Source organism: Haliotis rubra, unplaced genomic scaffold (assembly GCF_003918875.1).
Source record: "Haliotis rubra isolate DU_JTF1 unplaced genomic scaffold, ASM391887v1 Scf1335, whole genome shotgun sequence".
NCBI lineage: Eukaryota > Metazoa > Mollusca > Gastropoda > Lepetellida > Haliotidae > Haliotis > Haliotis rubra.
The window spans coordinates 126,195-148,252 of NW_025765265.1; the positions used below are offsets into that span (position 1 = coordinate 126,195).

Below are 22,058 nucleotides of genomic sequence, written 5' to 3' on the forward strand. Positions count from 1 at the left end.
ACACAAACATACGTCAAATAAAATGTGATTTATGATACAATGGTAACATGGAAACAGCACATACATGTAAAACAGTACTGAGAAACAAACAACTTTAAAATATATAACTTCTATTACCGACACGGCTTGATTTACCTCAAAGTGTTGTTTTCTTGTGAACAGTACACCCATCACTGTAATAATCTTTTTTTATACAGAAGGAAATGTCTTGAACTACTTAATATACTTCTATGAAACAAACCAGCATGAGATGTTTCAAGCACAAAACGCTTCCCTTGTCATACTCAATTATATTTCAAGAATATTTTGGCATCAGGAATCCATGGGTTTGAACCGTTAATGAAGGAAACCTATACTTGCTGCCGACTGACGCACATGAGTGGCGGGACCAAGAATGTTATTAGCTGACGGACTCCGAGGTTACAGAGACTGGTCTCAGCTGATGCACTCCAATAAGATTATGAATAGTGTTGTCAGTTTCGGGACTCATGAGGGTACCAAGAATGTTATTAGCTGTCCAGTTGCAGTGAGACTACTGCAGTACCTGGAATGTTCTTTTGGTAGACAGACTCTCATATGATACCAAGAATGTTTAGCTGACATTTACTTAGACTCCCAAGAGGGTACCAAAGACGTTTTGTTGATGTACTCTCGTGAGGGTACCAACAATGTTGTTTTGGGCTGATGGACTCCAGTGAGGATACCAGATTGTTTTTGTTGGACGTTGCTAAAAGCTGGCAGACTACCAAGACATTTTGTATGTTGTCAGGCTCCATTGAGGTATCCACAATGTTGTTGTCGACTATCAGGTTCCAATCAGGTACCAACAAAGTTGCTGTCAACTATCAGGTACCAACAATGTTGCTGTCAGATATCAGGCTCCAATCAGGTACCAACAAAGTTGCTGTCAACTGTCAGGCTCCAATCAGGTACCAACAAAGTTGCTGTCAACTGTCAGGCTCCAATCAGGTACCAACAAATGTTGCTGTCAACTATCAGGCTCCAATCAGGTACCAACAAAGTTGCTGTCAACTGTCAGGCTCCAATCAGGTACCAACAATGTTGCTGTCAACTATCAGGCTCCAATCAGGTACCAACAATGTTGCTGTCAACTATCAGGCTCCAATCAGGTACCAACAATGTTGCTGTCAACTATCAGGCTCCAATCAGCATACCAACAATGTTGTTGTCAACTGTCAGGCTCCAATCAGGTACCAACAATGTTGCTGTCAACTATCAGGCTCCAATCAGGTACCAACAATGTTGCTGTCAACTATCAGGCTCCAATCAGGTACCAACAAAGTTGCTGTCAACTGTCAGGCTCCAATCAGGTACCAACAAAGTTGCTGTCAACTGTCAGGCTCCAATCAGGTACCAACAATGTTGTTGTCAACCATCAGGCTCCAATCAGGTACCAACAATGTTGCTGTCAACTATCAGGCTCCAATCAGGTACCAACAAAGTTGCTGTCAACTGTCAGGCTCCAATCAGGTACCAACAAAGTTGCTGTCAACTGTCAGGCTCCAATCAGGTACCAACAATGTTGCTGTCAACTATCAGGCTCCAATCAGGTACCAACAATGTTGCTGTCAACTGTCAGGCTCCAATCAGGTACCAACAATGTTGCTGTCAACTATCAGGCTCCAATCAGGTACCAACAATGTTGCTGTCAACTATCAGGCTCCAATCAGGTATCCAACAATGTTGCTGTCAACTATCAGGCTCCAATCAGGTACCAACAATGTTGCTGTCAACTATCAGGCTTCAATCAGGTACCAACAATGTTTGTCAACTATCAGGCTCCAATCAGGTACCAACAATGTTGTTGTCAACTATCAGGCTCCAATCAGGTACCAACAATGTTGCTGTCAACTATCAGGCTTCAATGAGGTACCCACAATGTTGTCAACTATCAGGCTCCAATCACGTACCAACAATGTTTGTCAACTATCAGGCTTCAATGAGGTACCCAAAATGTTGTCAACTATCAGGCTCCAATGACGTACCAACAATGTTGTTGTCAACTATCCGGCTCCAATGAGGTACCAACAATGTTGTCTACTATCAGGCTCCAATGACGGGTACACAATGTTGTTGTCAACCATCAGGCTCCAATGACGCAGGTACCCACAATGGTTGTCAACTATCAGGCTCCATTGACCTACCCACAATGTTGTCGTCAACTTTCAGGCTCCAATGACGTACCCACAATGTTGCTCAACTATCAGGCTCCAGTGAGGTACCTCAATATTGTCAACTATCAAGCTCCAATGATGTACCCACAATGTTGTAAACTATCAGGCTCCAATGATGTACACACAATGTTGTTGTCAACTATCAGGCTCCATTGATGCCACACACAATGTTATCAACTATCAGGCTCCAATGAGGTATCCTCAAGGTTCCTGTCAACTATCAGGCTCCATTGAGGTATCCACAATGTTCTCAACTATCAGGCTTCAATGAGGTACCCACAATGTTGTCAACTATCAGGCTCCAATGACATACACACAATGTTGTTGTCAACTTTCAGGCTCCATTGAGGTAACCCACAATGTTGTCAACTATCAGGCTTCAATGAGGTACCCACAATGTTGTCAACTATCAGGCTCCATTGACGTACTCAACAATGTTGTCAACTATCAGGCTTCAATGAGGTACCCAAAATGTTGTCAACTATCAGGCTCCAATGGTACCACACAATGTTGTTGTCAACTATCAGGCTCCAATGAGGTACCAACAATGTTGCTGTCTACTATCAGGCTCCAATGAGGTACCAACAATGTTGTTGTCAACCATCAGGCTTCAATGAGGTACCCACAATGTTGTCAACTATCAGGCTCCAATGAGGTACCCACAATGTTTGTCAACTATCAGGCTCCAATGACGTACTCCACAATGTTCTCAACTACCAGGCTCTATTGGAGGTACCCACAATGTTCTGTCAACTACCAGGCTCTCAATGATGTACCCACAATGTTGACAAGTACCTGGCTCCATTGAGGTATCCACAATGTTCTCAACTACCAGGCTCCAATGAGGTACCAACAATGTTCTCAACTACCAGGCTCCATTGAGGTATCCACAGTGTTCTGTCAACTATCAGGCTCCAATCAGGTATCCAACAATGTGCTGTCAACTATCAGGCTCCAATCAGGTACCAACTATGTTGCTGTCAGATATCAGGCTCCAATCAGGTACCAACAATGTTGCTGTCAACTGTCAACTATCAGGTACCAACAATGTTGCTGTCAACTATCAGGTACCAACAATGTTGCTGTCAGATATCAGGCTCCAATCAGGTACCAACAAAGTTGCTGTCAACTGTCAGGCTCCAATCAGGTACCAACAACGTTGCTGTCAACTGTCAGGCTCCAATCAGGTACCAACAACGTTGCTGTCAACTATCAGGCTCCAATCAGGTACCAACAACGTTGCTGTCAACTATCAGGCTCCAATCAGGTACCAACAATGTTGCTGTCAACTATCAGGCTCCAATCAGGTACCAACAATGTTGCTGTCAACTATCAGGCTCCAATCAGGTACCAACAATGTTGCTGTCAACTATCAGGCTCCAATCAGGTACCAACAATGTTGCTGTCAACTGTCAACTATCAGGCTCCAATCACCAACAACGTTGCTGTCAACTATCAGGCTCCAATCAGGTACCAACAATGTTGCTGTCAACTATCAGGCTCCAATCAGGTACCAACAATGTTGCTGTCAACTATCAGGCTCCAATCAGGTACCAACAATGTTGCTGTCAACTATCAGGCTCCAATCAGGTACCAACAATGTTGCTGTCAACTATCAGGCTCCAATCAGGTACCAACAATGTTGCTGTCAACTATCAGGCTCCAATCAGGTACCAACAATGCAATCAACAATTTGCTGTCAACTATCAGGCTCCAATCAGGTACCAACAATGTTGCTGTCAACTATCAGGCTCCAATCAGGTACCAGGAATGTTGCTGTCAACTATCAGGCTCCAGTGAGGGTATTGTGAACAATGCTGATACTGGGGTTACCTGCAACAATGAAATACAAAACAATCTAAGCGCCCTTAATGTTGCACAAAGGATATTACTACACTGCACTGATGGCTTACAACAGCTAGAACATAGCTGACTGCAGCAAAAAAACAAGTTTCAAGTCTAGGGGAGTGGGAGCATTGTCATCCCAGGAACATTTTCGTGCAGAGTTACTTCCCTTCATAAGGCCAGCATCTGCTGATTATGGTTTCAGATTCAGCTGGTCACCTGGGTAGCCCTGGAATCTAAGGTGCTGCAACTTGCCGTGTGGAGTTACCTCTCTTTCGCATGCCAGGAACCTGAATCTTTTAATTCCAGCACACCCCAAATATTTCTAGGTTTGTCAAAAGGTTTGTTGATTTCACAAAATGGTAAACATCTGAAACCACTTGTGGCTTTCCTCCACATTAAGCTGACACACCTTGAGATATCTGAAACACTGGTGAAAAGCAGCATCAATCCCTAATCACTCACTCAGATATCAGCCGCCTTCATGGTGTAGTGGTTAGAGCCAATTTCACTTGAAGGTCGAGGTTGACCGACATGAGTTTAAAATATGGTACTTGCTGGTTTAGCATTAATGGGTACAACAAGGACTGGTCGGCTCGGAGTCAGGGATAATGTGTCTGAGTGGGGTATTCATGGGCATGGTATCTCAGTGGGCTAGCACTATAAAACCAGCTTGTGGGCTAGTACGAACATACACACTCATGCACATTTTGTCATATGAGCGAAATATTCTCGCTTTAAACCATTAGGCTACCTCAGATTTCAGCTTCATATTGTGTATCAGCAATTTCGCTTGTAAGTGCCACACACATCTATATTTGTTCAAAAGTTGCTGTATGGCTGAAATAATGCTCATGCGATGTAAAATGTTAACTTGCTCATTTCTTCAACCAAAACTGTCTACAACCTGCAAAACATTCTGTCCCTCACACATATGACGACCTCTGTAAATGATCAGGTCAGCACCAGACAATCCAATGATTGACACTGTGAGCATTAATCCACACAATTGGGATACAATGGTGTCTGCTAACCAAGCCTGCAAGCTAGTGTTGGGAATTGGTTGAAATCTCACAATTGATGATTGCTTCATTACCAATGAACAATCATCGAAAAAATTGGTTAGCGTCATTTTTCAGATTGTCCTATCCAGGTTGTAATTACAGATATGTATAACATGATGCAACCTGCTTCTTTAAAGTGATGACTGATATATCATGAACATAATCTTCCTGGAGTCTTAGAGAAATATTCAGTCATGACTTTTCAGATAGTGTAGTGAATTAAACACGTTTTCAGGCCCTGACAATTTCTAAGATACGTTCCATTGTCAAGTATTTCAAAGACTAAAACAGTAGTTCCAAAATCGTTCGATAATGAGAAAATGTGATCGATTGCTTGGTCGTTTGGTCACTGCAACCAATCTTCGATTATTTCAATTAATCGGAACACCACTACTGCAAGTCTGAGCACTTGATCCTGCCAGTCGACTTTCATGCCAGGCATTGGTTGCTGAAGACAAATAGATCTTCATTTGTGCTTAAACTAATAAATCACGTGATTGCCTGTATTTCAGAGAGAACAAGACCTCTTGATCTCCACTATATTCTTACTCTGTGATCATAGAAATCAGCGAGCACATACCAGACGAGAGCTCTTGACCACTACAGCTCTCCGGTGCTCGGAGCGTCCAGTCTTCTCAATGATTAATCGTGTGTGGGGGACGTGTGACCAGGTCCGGCCTAGACTGGCCACACGCTGACCATCAGCACCAAATACCACATTATTGCTCACCTGAAACAGTGATATTTCCCTTTATATTTTAATCTCTGTAGATGTTGCCAGCAACTATTTCCATGCGATATCCTTCCAAAACTAAGTGAACAAAGCTTAACACTGAAAGTGATCACCTCAAAGTTGAATGGATAGAGTGCGTGCCCAAACAGCAGGTTAGTGAATAGATCCCAAGCCATGTCACAAATACAACTGTTAAAAGAGGACATCTCTCCTCGGTATCCTGCCTGGTTCTTGGAAGTAAGTGGTAAACATCGGTCATCTTGAAGTCCATATACTGCATATTCTCCATATATCCATATACTCCATATACTATATACTGCATATACTCTTATCCATACCGCATATATATACTCCTATATACTGCATATATATTGCATATACTCTGCATATACTGCATATACTCCATATACTGCATATACTCCATATACTGCATATACTCCATATATTGCATATACTCCATATACTGCATATACTCCATATACTCCATATACTGCATATACTCCATATACTGCATATACTGCATATACTCCATATACTGCATATACTTTATACATATACTGCATATACTCCATATACTCCATATACTGCAATGTTTGGTTGTTGTTTAACGCCACATTCAGCAATATTCCAGCTATATGGACACGCTCACGCACACACCCGCATGCCCACAGGACATCACCATATAAGTAGGTTCTTTCACAGTCCGTGAACCACACTATTTTACCTACTACACAGCCCTCTATGCAATGCTAAAGCCCTAAATGAAGCAAGTCTAAATTCCTTCAGGTTCATGCTCCTAACTCACTGGGACTCCTTTTCAATTTGAATGGGTTTATTTGCTGGTATCAAAATTATATATATTCAGGGACTAAGTGTTAGTCTCCTCTATAAGCATTAAGAGCTATTATCTTTAACGAGATGTTAAATCCTGGGGAACTTATCATCACTTTCTCTCCACTAATAATGAAAGCAACAAGCATTAATGTACTATAAAACAAAAGCGAAATATAACCTCAATCCATAACATTTTTGTGCTTTTGATTTTAATTGGCATTAGCTTTTTGCAAACAAGGAAGCCTGACTGACTGACTGAGTTTGGTTTTATGCCGCTTTTAGCAATATTTCTAGCAATATCACGGCGGGGGACACCAGAAATGGGCTTCACACATTGTGCCCATGTGGGGATTTGAACCGTGGTCTTCGGCATGACGAGCCAATGCTTTAACCATTAGGCTACCCCACCGCCCAACAAGAAAAGAATTAGTTAGTTATTGAACAGAAAATCAGTGATGGGATTTGGTGATGTCCTCTCAGATTCTTTGCTAAGAAATGTTAAGAAGTTTGGAAGTGATTGTCATAAGTCTGAGGTCATGACTCGACTACAAAATAAAAGAAACATCAACTAAAGTACAGGACTGGTGTACGAATCATATCTCACCCATAATATCGGGATACAAAATATATTCTAAACCCCGCTGTATTGTATAGTAAATAGTGTCAATGGTTAAAACCAACTTGTTTGACCCACCAGGACAGCAATGGAGAACTCCACAGCCAGCATCTTGAGGGTGTGTCCAAGCTGAACCATCAGACCGTGACCTGTGTACATTCACATTATAGATGAGGTGAGGTGAGGTGAAATTGGGTTTAACATCGTACTTGAGAATATTTCGCTCATATGACGACATGCATGCGTGTGTATGTGTATGTGCGGCTGCTTGTACTAGCCCAGACTTAAGCTGGTTTTATAGTGCTAGCCCACTGAGATACCATGCCGCAGTGAAGCATGAATACCCCACTCAGACACATTATACTGACTCCGAGCCGACCAGTCCTTGTTGTACCCATTAATGCCGAGCGCCAGGCAGGGACCAACAAGTACGATATTTTAACGTCTTTTGGTATGTCAAAAACCGCGGTCGGGATTGAACCCGCAACCTTCCGCTCTCCGGGCGGATGCTCTAACCACTACACCATGGAGGCGGTACATTATAGATGAACACCAACACAGGGACATAGGATGTAGCAAAGTCATACTGACATGTACAATGGTCAAGTCAAACAGACTGCTAAACAGATCAAGCAACATTTGGTTTCCTGATTCATCTACCCCAGGCAAGGGAGGTAAGTGACTATAATGTGGTCCTCATAACATAGAAGTTCACTTCCATCAAACTCTCCTCCTTGTGTGTATCACTTCTAAATGCTGTTCAAAGACCTGTTGGTACTCACCATCCATCTGCTGACCACCAAGCACTGGGTAGATGACCGATGTCACGCTGTCTACAACCAATAGTTTCAGGCCACTGTAGAAACTGTCCGTCTGAAAGAAAGTTATCACAAAAGTGAGGCATGTGTCACATGTGCTTCATTGTGGGGCAGGACTGAAGTCCTGGAAATTCTCAGGAGTCAAGCTGCCACACACGGTCACTCATCCAAGGGCTCTCTGTGACCAACCTGGAGTCTTCAAGACATACTTAGCCATGTCTTTTCTAAGATTTAAACATGTTTTCAGGCCCTGACTAATTCGTTAGATATGATCTACTGTCAAGTGTTTCAAACACTATAACAGTAGAGGTCTGACGATACAGAAATTTTACGATACGATACGTATCGCGATATCATAGAGAGATACGATTCGATACGATGCATATCACGATATGCTATCTTTAGTTAGTCTTTAAAAAAGTGTATCTTGATAACAAGAAACAGTGTAAATTTTGACATAACCGTCAATTTCTGGAAAAAAAATCCCAATTTAAAGGTCAACAATACATATCACGATACGGAAAAAAGTATCGATATATTTATTGTCAGAAAAAGTATCACGATTATCGATACTACGATATATCGTCACAACTCTATATAACAGTAGAGACATAATTGTTTTGTTCTATTATGTGAAAATGTGATCGATTGCTTGGTTGTTTGGTCACTGCAACCAATCTTCGATTATTTCAATTAATCGGAACACTACTAACTACTACCACCAAAAGGCGTCGGAGGCGGCTGCATTCAGACTCGTGCCCCGCTTCCATGCTTGCAACTTTGAGATCTTGTCACACCTTTCACAGGCTATCCTTACCTTGATCGACATAGTACAAAATGTATACATTATTGACTCTACTCCCAAATGTGAGAAAGACAAAATACCTGTTTAACAAGCTGGACTCGGACATCCTCTAACACAGAAAACAAGGTGAATATATCATGAGGCTGGAAGCAGCGTATTCTGGACATCACTTCTTCAGGATTCTGTAGAGAAAAGATAAAAAACAGAAATGTACGTCATGCAGAGATGCCAACCCTGAATCTAAGGAAAACAGAGTCATGATGACTGAAAGCCAGGCCTGAGTACCAAAGGTGTGAGTTGAGGGTGAGAGCATGGTCGGCTCTGCCATTTTGTTTCACTTTCATACGGACTATAACATGCATTCAGAAAAACTTTGTGAAACTTCATCGTCAATAACATGCAATATACACAATCGACACCCAAAGGATCACACGCTAAACTTCTGAATGCTTTTACCAGTGTTCACTCAAATAAATCACCGCTGACTTGCGAAATTGTATACTGTCAACATAAATTCAGATTTTTTTCTAAAAATCTGAGTTTTTAAAGAGAAATCGGACAGCAGATTTTGTATTTGAAAATCGAGAGTAACTCCGCTTAAAATCAGAGTGCAGAGTTTGGCATATGATCACGTTTCCTGGGGAACAGTGGAGCATACGCTGGATACACAGAAATCCTTTACTAAGCAACCAGCATCAAAGGGTTTCACATATCTCAGAGTTAATTAGTTACATCTCAGTCATTCGTTGGCCAATAACTGTTTAATGACACTAGGGTGTGGTCATTCCTAGACAAGGGTTATACTGAGATGATGTACTGAACCAACAGTTCGCTTACAAGGGGAAGGTGTACCTTCAAAGAGATGGTGTACTATTCTGTCAGTACACCTACACAGGGATGATGTACTATGCTTACAGCACACCCACAGGTAGGGCTTGATTTAAGAGATGTTAACCTACTTGCACCAGGTGCAACCTAAGATAAAAACCTAGTTGCACCAGCCAAATTCCAGTTGCAACGTAGTGTGTTAAAACATCAGAGGTTTCGTGTGCACATAAACATATTTCTGTCATGTAGTACCATTGAAACCATAGCAACACAGAGACACAGCTGATCCCTGTTTACAATCTTGAGCTATCATAGCCGAGACGTGTCTATGAATAGCAATGTTTCGTTGCCATAGCTATTCAAAGTTTAGAACAAAATGGAGCTGACATATTTATGCTTATATTGTTAGATTTATTGTTGATTTATTTCTCAAAAAATGACTTGCACCTGGTGCAAGTTAGACTAATAACTAGGTTGCACCTTGCAATATTGGGTTGCACCAGTGCAAGTAACAAAGCACTTAATCGAGCCCTGACAGGGATGATGTTCTGTGCTGAAAGTACACCAGCAATGGGATGATGTGTGTCCTACCTGGGTGTAGCTCTGGAGCTGAAGCATCTCCATCACCCTCTCCGCACTGAACGCCCCGCACGTGTCGACATACACCACCCGCTGCTGACACGACACGCACGCTGCACTGCTTAGACATATCTGTCAACAACAAACACAATATCAAGATCTCTATCACCCTCTCCACACCTTGACATATGTTGTGCACTATATACACATCTCAAGCTGCACGTCCTAGAATAATAATGTTCATATTCAAAATGCACTAATGCACATCTAAAAGCATGCTCAAGGCACTACATCATTATCCAGATCAAGGAATATATGTGGACATACATTGACATTACCAGCTACCTGTTGAGTACACAGCCCAAGATGCATTATGGGATGGTAAAATGGTAACAGTCACATTACCATCCTACCAGGTACCCATTCACTGCTGGAGGAACAGAGGCATCTCCAAACAAGGCTCTTGCCTGAGGAGACCTAAATTTAACATTTTTCAGTGTTGAACAAATGCAGAAACTGATCCGAGGAAATAATTTATATAAAAAACCAAAGAGGAGGAACAATTTTTGAGGGATAGTGATCACTTGCTTGATAAGGGCATCATTTTGTGTGTGTGTGTTTCATGTAGCCACCAAATTCTGAACATGGGTCGGTTGGTCGGGAGAATTTTTTTTTATCTGAATAGTGTTCTTGATTCTCATTTATTGTAATTCTTATTACAATTTCTTGGCATTCGCTGGACTTGTGTCAGCGACTGATTAAAAGATGAACAATTGGCTTTAATGATAAACTCACCTCAAACATCATAGATAACACCTATTAATAAAATATTTAATAATGAAATCTTTGTAGATCAATTGATATGTTTTTGTCGCCTATGCTAGTAGCAGACATCATGGCCAGTCTGTTGACAAGGGACATAACTCTGATTTTCTATGTGTGGTGACTTTTTCGAGTCGGCAGTGTTGGAATGAAAAAAAAATTGTTTTTTTTTGTTTGGTCAGCACTAAAATTAGGGTCGGTCGTGCGATGAGGAACACAGAAAATAAAAGTGCTGCCCCAACAGTGTAAGCATCTACACCAAAGTGTTGCATCTATTGCAGTAAAGAAGTTGTCTATCCATAAAAAATTGTTCCTCTTCGTCAAACCAGCTTCTAAATGCCACATGATTGAAAATGTGAATAAATTCTAAATGGTTAAAATCTGGGGCCTTGTCGGTATATCATGGGTCAAAAATATATCTTCATCAACACAAGTTCATCAGGGCATCAAGGGTTTTGAAATAACTCCAGTATTATATATCTATATGTACCTGTGTCTTCCCAGCTGCTATCTCGCCAGCAACCTCAGTTACCTCCCCTGTATACAGACCTCCATCTAAGATCAAGTCCAGGCTGAAAAAGAAATTGCTTCAAATAGAGTGAGTGAGTGAGTGAGTTTTAACTGCTTTAGCAATATTTCAGCAATATCACATTGGGGGACACCAGAAATGGGCTTCACTCACTGTACCCATGTGGGGAATTAAACCCGAGTCTTCAGGCCTGATGAGCAAACGCTTTAACCACTAGGCCACCCCACAGCTCCTCATCAAATATAAAAATATAAAATATAATAAACCTTTGAACACTTTCTTAAAGGCACTATGTCACACCAAACTTCTCTAAAAATAAATAACGCACTTCTCCCAATAAAAGTAACCATCAGGCCTCAGGGAAGCTACCATGTAATTTATTCCCCCAAAAGTATGTATTTAGGTTACAATACTAAATCAAAAAGTTTGAATGAATTATTGCAAAGTTGCATTAAATTGACTCTCGTGCCCACTACTTGCCGAAGACCCGTGAAGATCCGGGGTAGAATAGGTCTTCAGCAACCCATGTGCTTGCCATAAAAGGTGACTATGCTTGTCGTAAGAGGCGACTAATGGGATCGGGTGGTCAGTTTCGCTGACTTGGTTGACACATGTCATAGGTTCCCAATTGCGCAGATCGATGCTCATGCTGTTGATCACTGGATTGTCTGGTCCAGACTCGATTATTTACAGACCGCCGCCATATAGCTGGGATATTGCTGAGTGCGGCGTAAAACTAAACTCACTCACTCTACTTGCCGAACATTATTTCAAGCGAAACCCATAGAGTTACATCCCTGGGAACACTCTTTTTAGGGCAATTTGTGATTGAGGCGAGTTCGGCAAACGCCGACAACTCCATGTGCGACACTTTTCGATATTCCATATATGGCAAGTATTTTTCTGTTTGGAAGCTATTCAGCCTCAAAGTTTCAATTATCAATTTCAGGCAAGTCATAAGGGATAAAAAGTCTTTTATTGCATCGATAGGAAGCTAAACTAAGTGCATATGCCCCCAATATAAAATATAGACCCAAATATTGTCGAAAATGTGTGACACTGTCCCTTTAAAACATTCACCATAAGGTTTGTTAAAATTCATATATTTCTACTCATCAGTTGTCCACATATAAAATAATGTACCCCAAACAAAATCTATGTTTATTTGGAAGAACTGTCAAGATACAGTTACATAATGTTTACCATGTTTGCAACTCAAATTCTGTTTTCACTCCAGTATCTCTAACTTTTATCATATGCCACACAGTGATATAACTGATATATTGTTCAAAGCAACATTAAAGATTAAACCCACACTCATATTTTGTGTCACAGGTGGGGAAGGCATGGCCTAAAGATTTCAGAGGCCCAGATAAGCTGTGTATCCAGGTAAAATATACATAGAAAATTTCCATTTACACATTGAAAAATAATTGTTGCGTACCAATTACGCATTTAAAATGTTAGATACGCAAAAAGTTTAAAACAAATGCGTACGGAATATATTTATAAAAATCGCTTGCATAATGAAAAAGTCATCAATTGCTATCAAGTTGTACTGTTAGTATAGGACTAGTGTTGTACTGTCAGTATAGGATGAGTGATTTTTTAAGAAATCATATCCATTATATTTAAGTTGGTTTTGATTAGGTATAACATGAGGCAGTACATACATGTTTAGTACACATATTCAATGGCATATACTTAGGTGAGTAAAATCACTGAAATACAAATATATTTGAAAGAAGTAGGTAACGGAAAATTAAATACCCACTCAACATTCATAATACCACTCCAAAAAATACAGTGGGTACAGTACCCACATGAGCTAAATCTTATCTGGAGTTCTGGATTTTGTTTGTTGTTTATTGCTGCACTTAGCAGTATTCCAGCTACATAGCAGCGGTCTGTAAATACCAAGTCTGAAACTGACAATCCAGTGATCAACACCATGAGCATCAATCTATGCAACTGGGTTACCATGACATGTGTCAACCAAGTCAGCAAGCCTGACCACTCGATACCGTTTGTTGCCTTTTATGACAAACACGGATCTTCACGGGCTTTGTGGCCTACAGAGACCATGTGGTACAAGAATTATACTCTCAAAGATACACAACTTCAGAGGCCCAGATAAGCTGCGTATCCGGGTAAAATACGCATAGAAAATTTCAAATTATGCATTGAAAAATAATTGTTGTGTACCAATTACGCATTTAAAATGTTAGATACACAAAAAGTTTAAAACAAATGCGTACAAACTATATTTATAAAAAATCGCTTGCGTAATGAAAGAGACATCGATTGCTATCAAGTTGTACTGTCATATAGGATGAGTGATTTTTTTATGAAATCATTTCCATTATATTTAAGTTGGTATGACATAAGGCAGAACATACCTGCTTAGTAAACTTACTCAATGACATAATACTTAGGTGAGTAAAATCACTGAAATACGCACATGTTTGAAAGCAGTGGATAACGGAAAATGAAATACCCACTCAACATTCAAAATACCCACTCCAACAAATTACAGTGGGTACAGTACCCACATGAGCTAAATCTTATCTGGAGCTCTGCAACTTATTAAAGAACTTAAATATAAAAAAAAATTCCCCTCCATGTCGTGTTTGGTTTGTAGGTGAGGTGAGGTGAAATTGGGTTTAACGTCGTGCTTGGGAATATATCGCCTTATTCTCCAGATAAGGCCTAAAAAAAAAAAGCTTGTGGTTCCGATTTCCCGACCGACCCTAAATATTCCCGCCGAGCCTAACAATTTTACTCACCACATAATAAATTAAATTTATTTTCTGACACATGAGTAATGTAAAAATATTTTGCAAAAAAAAAATTAAAACCTAGCTACCTACCCTAGTTCTGAAATGTAGGAAATCGGAACCACAACATTTATTTTTTTTGGCCTAAGGGCCGTGATATCGGTATGCATTACGGATAAAAATATGCACGATACGGTATGCACGGTAGGAAATAATTTAGAAAACGTAGTACATACACACCACAGCAATGCTGTACGGTCTTGGAATCATTTACAGACGTATTTATCTGAAAGAGTGTTGTTTATTGTTTATTGACCTGTTTACACAAGAGTAGTAATGTTGTGGTGCATATATGAAACGAAACACAAGATTACTGATATGCCATTAAATTCCATTCAGTACTCAAAATGTACTTTTAAGTTTATCCAGTAATCCTATATTGAAAATATATGGAGTACTTACTCCTGATGTTGAAAAATTATCTGGAGCCCTGCACTCATATGATGACATGCATGCGTGTGTATGTGTATGTGCGGCTGCTTGTACTAGCCCAGACTTAAGCTGGTTTTATAGTGCTAGCCCACTGAGATACCATGCCGCAGTGAAGCATGAATACCCCACTCAGACACATTATACTGACTCCGAGCCGACCAGTCCTTGTTGTACCCATTAATGCCGAGCGCCAGACAGGGACCAACAAGTACCATATTTTAACGTCTTTTGGTACGACACGGTCGGGGATCGAACCCGTGACCTTCCGCTCTCCAGGCGGACACTCTTACCACTACACCACGGTGTCGGTCAGCCAGGATAACAAAGAATGTTTTTTGACTTTCTCAACCACTTACCTTTCACACCCCGTGGAGAAGAAGGCAAGAGAAGAACAAGCACTTGAATAGGCTTCATGACCAAGTATGGGATAAGCTGAATGCTGGGCGAGAAGAACTCTTTTGATTGCAACAAGATCCTGCAAATAACACAACATGGTTTTGATAGAAGCTATTCAACAATATGAGTGAAGCAATACAGCGAGTTAGTAACCCGAAGCCTTCCATGCCATGCATTGAGTATCATGATAATTTATAGAAATTCACTGGTACTGGTGCTACCTGAAAAACTGTCAAAGTCAACCTCATATTTATTAGTGTTGGGAATTGGATATAATCTCATAATTGATGATTGGTTCATTACAACCGATCAATCATCAAAAACAATTGGTCAGCCTCATTTATCAAATTTTTCTGGATATGTTTGTTACTGCACAAAAAACAAAGAAAAACATGTAGTTCTTATGAGTCTTTTTGTAAATTCCACAAAATGCATGTGCAAATTTAACATCTTTAAAGGATGACTAGTATGTTAGGAACATAAATTTCCTGGAGTCTTTAAGATAAATTCAATCCTGACTTGGAACGAGCTTGTAATGTTTATGAAATGTAACAGACAAAACCAACCTTGTGAAAAATATTGTTATAATGCAAACAAGTGTTCTGGAATTGTTTGTGTTCGATTATGAGAAAACATGATCGATTGCTTGGTCGTTTAGTCATTGTGACCAGTCTTCGATTATTTCAATTAATCGGACCACCGCTAACATTTATACAAGTTGGACACAGTGCATGTTAATATTTTCCAGATATTTATTTCTGGAAAAATTAACAGACTTGATCTCTGTTAATTTATCCAGAAGAAATATTAATAATTTCATTGTAATGATGTTCTAAATCATCAATATAATTTATTATAAAAAGCAGTAAATATAATTTTGCATTGAACATCATGTGCAACCTGTTATTACCTAAGGTTACACCATGTGCAAGTACATTTCATTTCCTTAGTACTGTTTGTTTGGTCTAAATAGCAAAGCATTCACAGTGTCCCATCTTTGATCTCTAAACTCAACAATAAACAAAGGATTTAGGGTCGCCTTGAAATCACCTTATGGTTGCACCTCCATCAATCAGGTGTTTTGCCATATGCTAAATATCACACAAGAAGAAATAAATATGTACTTTCAGTGTATGAAATAAGGCCCGTCCGACCGCCCGAGACGATCTAGATTTCTGACGGACAGTCAAAATTTACAGCTAACCAGCCCGGTGGTCTGGTAATTTTTTTTAGATGTTTCATAAATCTTGGTGTCTGGTCTAGTTAAATTCATTTTGGGCTGGTAACATTTTTTGAAGTTACCAGCCCTGATGTCTGACTGGGTTTTGGGCTTATTTCATACACTGGTACAATATTATGCAGTCCTCTAAGACATGATGCTTCAAAAAACAATATGATGTGTCGTCAGTGAAGCAGTTTTAGAAACTGACAATGAATAACAATTTTGTCATTAGAGTTGAGATATATTTAGGCATACACTGCATAAACAGTTATCAGTGCTGAAGAGGTTGTTGTCGGCACTGGTACTACTAGCCAAAATCTGAATACAGAAGCGTACTCTAGCTAGGACTGGTCCATTCTACATTGTGCCGTTTACTTGATGAGTTGTAGTCAGCAGGTTGGGGAAACTTACCGATAGGTTTATAAAAGGCCGATCGGGATGTTATAGGCCGCTCTGCCTATTTTGCTAAAGGCCGATCTGGCTATATTTGACCATTATTATAATTATTTCACAAACTATCAATTTCTGCACAAAACGGTTTTATATGACCATAGAGATGAATAGTTAATGGACCTCGATCCTCAGCTTGAAAAAAAATAAGTTTTTGGACAAAATGGAAATTTATATCATGTTCAGGAAAAGATGTTTCATTTAAGAACACAATTTTGCACAGATTTTCATTTTGAAAACTAAAATGGAATATCTATGTCATTAATTTTCAGTTAAAATTGTCAAAAATATTATAGACTTTTATTTTATTAGCAATTTCCAACTCCTTTATTATGTGATGAAAATGCTCAAAAGGGTTTGAATGAAAACCTTAGGACATCAAAACTTGAATGATGTCAATATCCTCATGCGGAAATTCACCACTTCAAATTTATTTGATAAATATCATAATTATAGGCCAATTTAATCGGTTATAGCAAATAGGCAGAAGGGCCTATTATATCCCATTTAGCCTATTATAGGCTGATCGGTAGGTTTCCCCAACCTGTACAGATACATTTGATTGCTTTATATGAAACCAGCATACTAACACATATTGATGCACAATAGATCTACCACTCGCAATCAATTGAATCATTTTGGACAAGAAATGTCTCTACGCAACTGGGATGTGTATGACATCAACCGGTATCCTTACCCCTACATCCCATTACCCCTACAGCTTATAACAACAAAGTTCACGGTCCAATGCACTGCTAATCCCCTTCCTGTTACCTGTTACCTGGACAATGGACTAGCCCAAACACATGAACACAAGATTTAATGTTTTAATTTATGGATTTAATTACACAAATAAATGAATATAATACACAGATATCTTCCTGGTCGTGACATGAATATGAGCAGCAGGTCATGTTAACTTTTTAATGTTAATTTTTGTCTTTTAAACAAGTCTCTATCCCAATTTGAGGAGATGGCCCACAGCGTCAAGGAACTGCATTGGTGTTTGCAGCCCAAGATTGATCTGCTCCTTGAGGCGACACAAACGATGCTCCATCTCTCTGTACACTCTCTTTCTGCTTCTCTGTGCTGCTCCAAAGTCTATCTGGGAAATGTTCGCTCTCTCAGCGTGTTCAACTTTCCTGATCACCTCCACAAATCGGTAGATGTTGGGTGTCGATGTGGGAGTCCCCAGTTCAGGCGGTTGTGGAATCCCTCTAGGTTGTTGTTTGTCCTTGGACCTGTTGTTGAGTGATGGTTCCACAGTGGCAAGACGGAATCTGGCGTCGTCGTCGACCCAGGTAGTCACCATGTAATCGTTGAAGGTGGCGCTCTTGGTACATCGGGAGCGTGTCGTCCATGGCGCCAACCCACATGTCCTGGATACTGTTCTGGGGTAAAGGGGTAGTCCAGCCGCTCTTCTTACCCATCTGGATATTTCCAGATCCTCTCTGTAAGCAACAGCAAGTCCAAGATCCTGGACCTTCCTCCAAATGGCCTGACAGTAGTGGAAGAAGCAACCCTTCACTTCAGCAGTCGGAAACTCTCTCTCCATAGCATGAATTGCCGCCAGCTCAAAGTCTGTCTGGACACAGGATGGGACAAGCGGCCGGTTAAGTCTCTGCTGAACTTCATTCTTGATGAGTCTGAAGAGTCTGGAGTAGGTATCAGTCTGGCGGTCGGGGAGTAAGGTGAAGATGAGGGGATAGGTTGTGGTTCCACGTCTTGCATGTAGGATGTACACTTGATTCCACAGACCAGGGCAGGCAGTAAAGGTTCCATCTATATAGATGATTTCAGAAGACTGCAAGGCCTGAAGACTATCCATGGTGCCAAATGCCAGGATCTTATCATGATCACCATCTGAAAACAGGAGGAAGGGTCGACCATCTGCTGTCTGCATTCAGGAATCTTGAAGGTTCACTTCCGATCTCGTCTGCGGCAAAACAGGAATTGTTTTCTGTCGATGGCGGTACATAGCACTGCTCATGGTCGGGAAGGATGGCATCAATGGTATCTTATCATCGTCCAAGTTCGTAATCTCGTTGTTGTAGAGGGTGTGCATCGATGTTGACTCCTCCCTCGCTCTCTTCCTCAGGTTGCTGACAAACCAGACCTTCTGGCTATCCTCTGGCGGATGATTAGTCTCCGTCGCATTCCTCAAAACATTTCCGACTGTTGTGACTCTGCCTCTGCAAGTTGACTGGACACACCTCCAGTGTACACAAGACTGTCTCTCGACATTCTTAGTGTGTAGATAACCCTCAAATAGGACTTGGGTGCTACCTCTCCATGACATAACAAACTCAACATTGCGAAGACCAGCCATGTTGATGTCATGTTAGTTTGTTTCCAACATTTATATACTATGCTAAGTCATCTCAAATTACTTGTCTCATCTCAGTGTCAATTTCAACATTTACTTTATTTCATCTTAACAAACTTTCTCTAACAAAGAACACCTTAATCCTTTCTAAGTTGTATACACAACACTTTAATCGCTCCCATGGGTAAGTTCATTATCCCAGACAGGTAAATGACGTGTGCTGTTTTACCTAATTGTAGGGGTACTGGGATGTAGGGGTAATGGGATACAACCCATCAACCAAGTCATTATTACATGTGAGTCCAGTAATAATTGGATTTAATATAAGACACTCTTCCTTACATTGATGAAGTGATTTTTGGAAAAAATCTGGCCCTAATACGCTTCCATACTTCGGATCTCCATCTGGATTTTATGCACATCAGTTGCTGCGCAGAATTACCGGACAGGAAGCGATGTCGCCAGAACGCCGGTAAGGTCAACCGTATGGCATAATGCAACGTTAGAATTTTATAGTCGTCAATAAAACTTATATTTCTAGATAAATAAAATGCATATCAGCATGTTTAGTCACGTAAACCAAAAAAATGAGAGACGTTAGTTGCCGTGTTGCGATCGATGTGCTTAGGTGCGCGGAATTACCGGTCGGCATTGTATGTGTTGCTCCAGATCAATTCAAATCCGGATCTCTACGGGATCGAAGAGAGTGGGGTACGAGCTGGACACAAGTAAACGGGTTGGGGAAACCTACCGATCGGCCTATAATAGGCCAAACGGGATATAATAGGCCGTTCGGCCTATTTTGCTATAGGCCGATTGGCCTTTAATTATGATATTTATCAAATAAATTTAAAGTTGTGCATTTCCGCATGAGGATATTAACATCATTCAAGTTTTGATGTTCTAAGGTTTTCATTCAAACCCTTTTTGAGCATTTTCATCACATAATAAAGGAGTTTTGGAAATAGCTAATTAAATATAAGTCCATAATATTTTTGACAATTTTCACTGAAAATTAATGACATAGATATTCAGTTTTAGTTTTCAAAATTAAAATCTGTGCAAAATTGTGTTCTTAAAGGTCACATGCAACGTAAAACACAACTTTGCAGATTCTGATACCTTTCGGTATGGACTTACCGAAACAAATCTCAAAAATGCAAATTCAACTTATAAAGTTGAAAAATAACGCGATGAAAAAACCCGCGCGAAATAGGAGTTCAAACGTTTCACTAATTTTCCCCCAACTTTTCGGGGGAAAACTGGTTTCAACAGCTGGGCTGCGCTCATAGCACGTGCGCAGTGAAATAGGTTCGCGTAGCTTGGAAGAGGGTTGTCCGGTGAATACTCAGTGAAGGCTTTGGTGTGAGCTATTTTTCTAATGTTTTGTTGATATCTCACAGGCGCAAGCTTTTTATATGTTATGACAGTAAATTAACTGTTTATATAATTTCATTTGTCTATTTCACCAAACGTTCTTCTTACCGTCACTTTCTCAGTTCGATACCTAAAAGCAATGTCATTATTTAGCGTTGACAGAATTTCTAACTGTGATATAGATATGTCGTTGTCACAGACAAAACTCAATGTCTTGTTTTATTGACACCTGTGTGTCTGCCTGCCTGTCTGCTAATGACAATATTCAATACACAGCTGCTATCACTGACCACATGCAATTTGAACTTAACACCAATCAGGCTATACACCATAAACAAAATGCATTGATTTATGGCCCGAGTTCGGTCTCTGTCACATTATGTAATTACACAGACAGGTAGGTGTGATACTTGTACACATGACATGTTATGATGTCTGTTGATTGCAAAATGTTATACACAAACAATGAGCATGTATTTACAAAACCCATCATCTCTATATATACACACACAATGAGCCGTGAGGGCATCTGCAAATGAACCAGCCGTTACACTTGAGTGCACACCCCCCGCTCTGACTGGGTTCGGTATCCCGGCTGCTTCGTTTCTTGGGAAGTAAACCCAAGTACACAATATTGCACTTTTGATTTGCGATTGTAAGCTTATAATTTTGTTTATATGTTTTTTCATAACCAGCAATGTATATTATATGTCATGAATAAGTGATAATTGTGTTTTAATTATGTTTGATTTTTTGGTTGCATGTGACCTTTAAATGAAACATCTTTTCCTGAATATATAACTTTCCATTTTGTCCAAAAACTTATTTTTTTCAAGCTGAGGAGGTCCATTAACTATTCATCTCTATGATCATATAAAACCATTTCGTGCGGAAATTGATAGTTTGTGAAATAATAATGGTCAAATATAGCCCGATCGGCCTATAGCAAAATAGGCAGAATGGCCTATAATATCCCGTTCGGCCTTTTATAGGCCAATCAGTAGGTTTCCCCAACCTGGTAAACGAGGTCCGAAAACTGTAACAATACTCACCTTGTATGGTATCGTGCACCTTTGTGCAAGGCTTTCCACATCGTCTGTGATAAAATCTGTCACGGTTTTAACACCAATCTTCTTCAGAGAGTCAACTACCGCCTGTGTCAAGGCTGAACATACTCCCGGAATGAGAGCTGTCATTTTGCATTTCCCGCAATAACTTCACTTCCGGGTTTGCAAGGGAGGCTACTCTGCATTACTTTGGTAAAATTCGCCCACTTCGACAGCTGTAGGTAACTTAATGTACCATACATTAACATTAACTTACGACTATCTTAGCAGCGCTAAGAGAGCT

General features: G+C 40.2%; 1 protein-coding gene and 1 long non-coding RNA gene across 2 annotated transcripts; one reads left to right on the top strand and one right to left on the bottom strand.

Moving 5' to 3' along the window:
* Positions 1 to 3,372: 3,372 nt before the first annotated feature.
* On the top strand, positions 3,373 to 3,953 carry LOC124267750. Its single transcript, XR_006896112.1, has 3 exons — positions 3,373 to 3,582; positions 3,666 to 3,865; positions 3,917 to 3,953. It is a non-coding gene; the product is annotated as an uncharacterized LOC124267750 (long non-coding RNA).
* Positions 3,918 to 21,912, bottom strand: LOC124267749 (DNA repair protein RAD51 homolog 4-like). Its single transcript, XM_046702738.1, has 9 exons — positions 21,761 to 21,912; positions 15,294 to 15,412; positions 11,630 to 11,711; positions 10,330 to 10,449; positions 8,991 to 9,092; positions 8,070 to 8,160; positions 7,366 to 7,436; positions 5,685 to 5,834; positions 3,918 to 4,028 (listed from the first exon to the last, which is right to left on the bottom strand). Exons 1-9 carry the CDS (start codon positions 21,902 to 21,904, stop codon positions 3,975 to 3,977), a joined length of 933 nt encoding a protein of 310 aa, XP_046558694.1. The 5' UTR covers positions 21,905 to 21,912; the 3' UTR covers positions 3,918 to 3,974.
* Between the last annotated feature and the right edge of the window lie 146 nt (positions 21,913 to 22,058).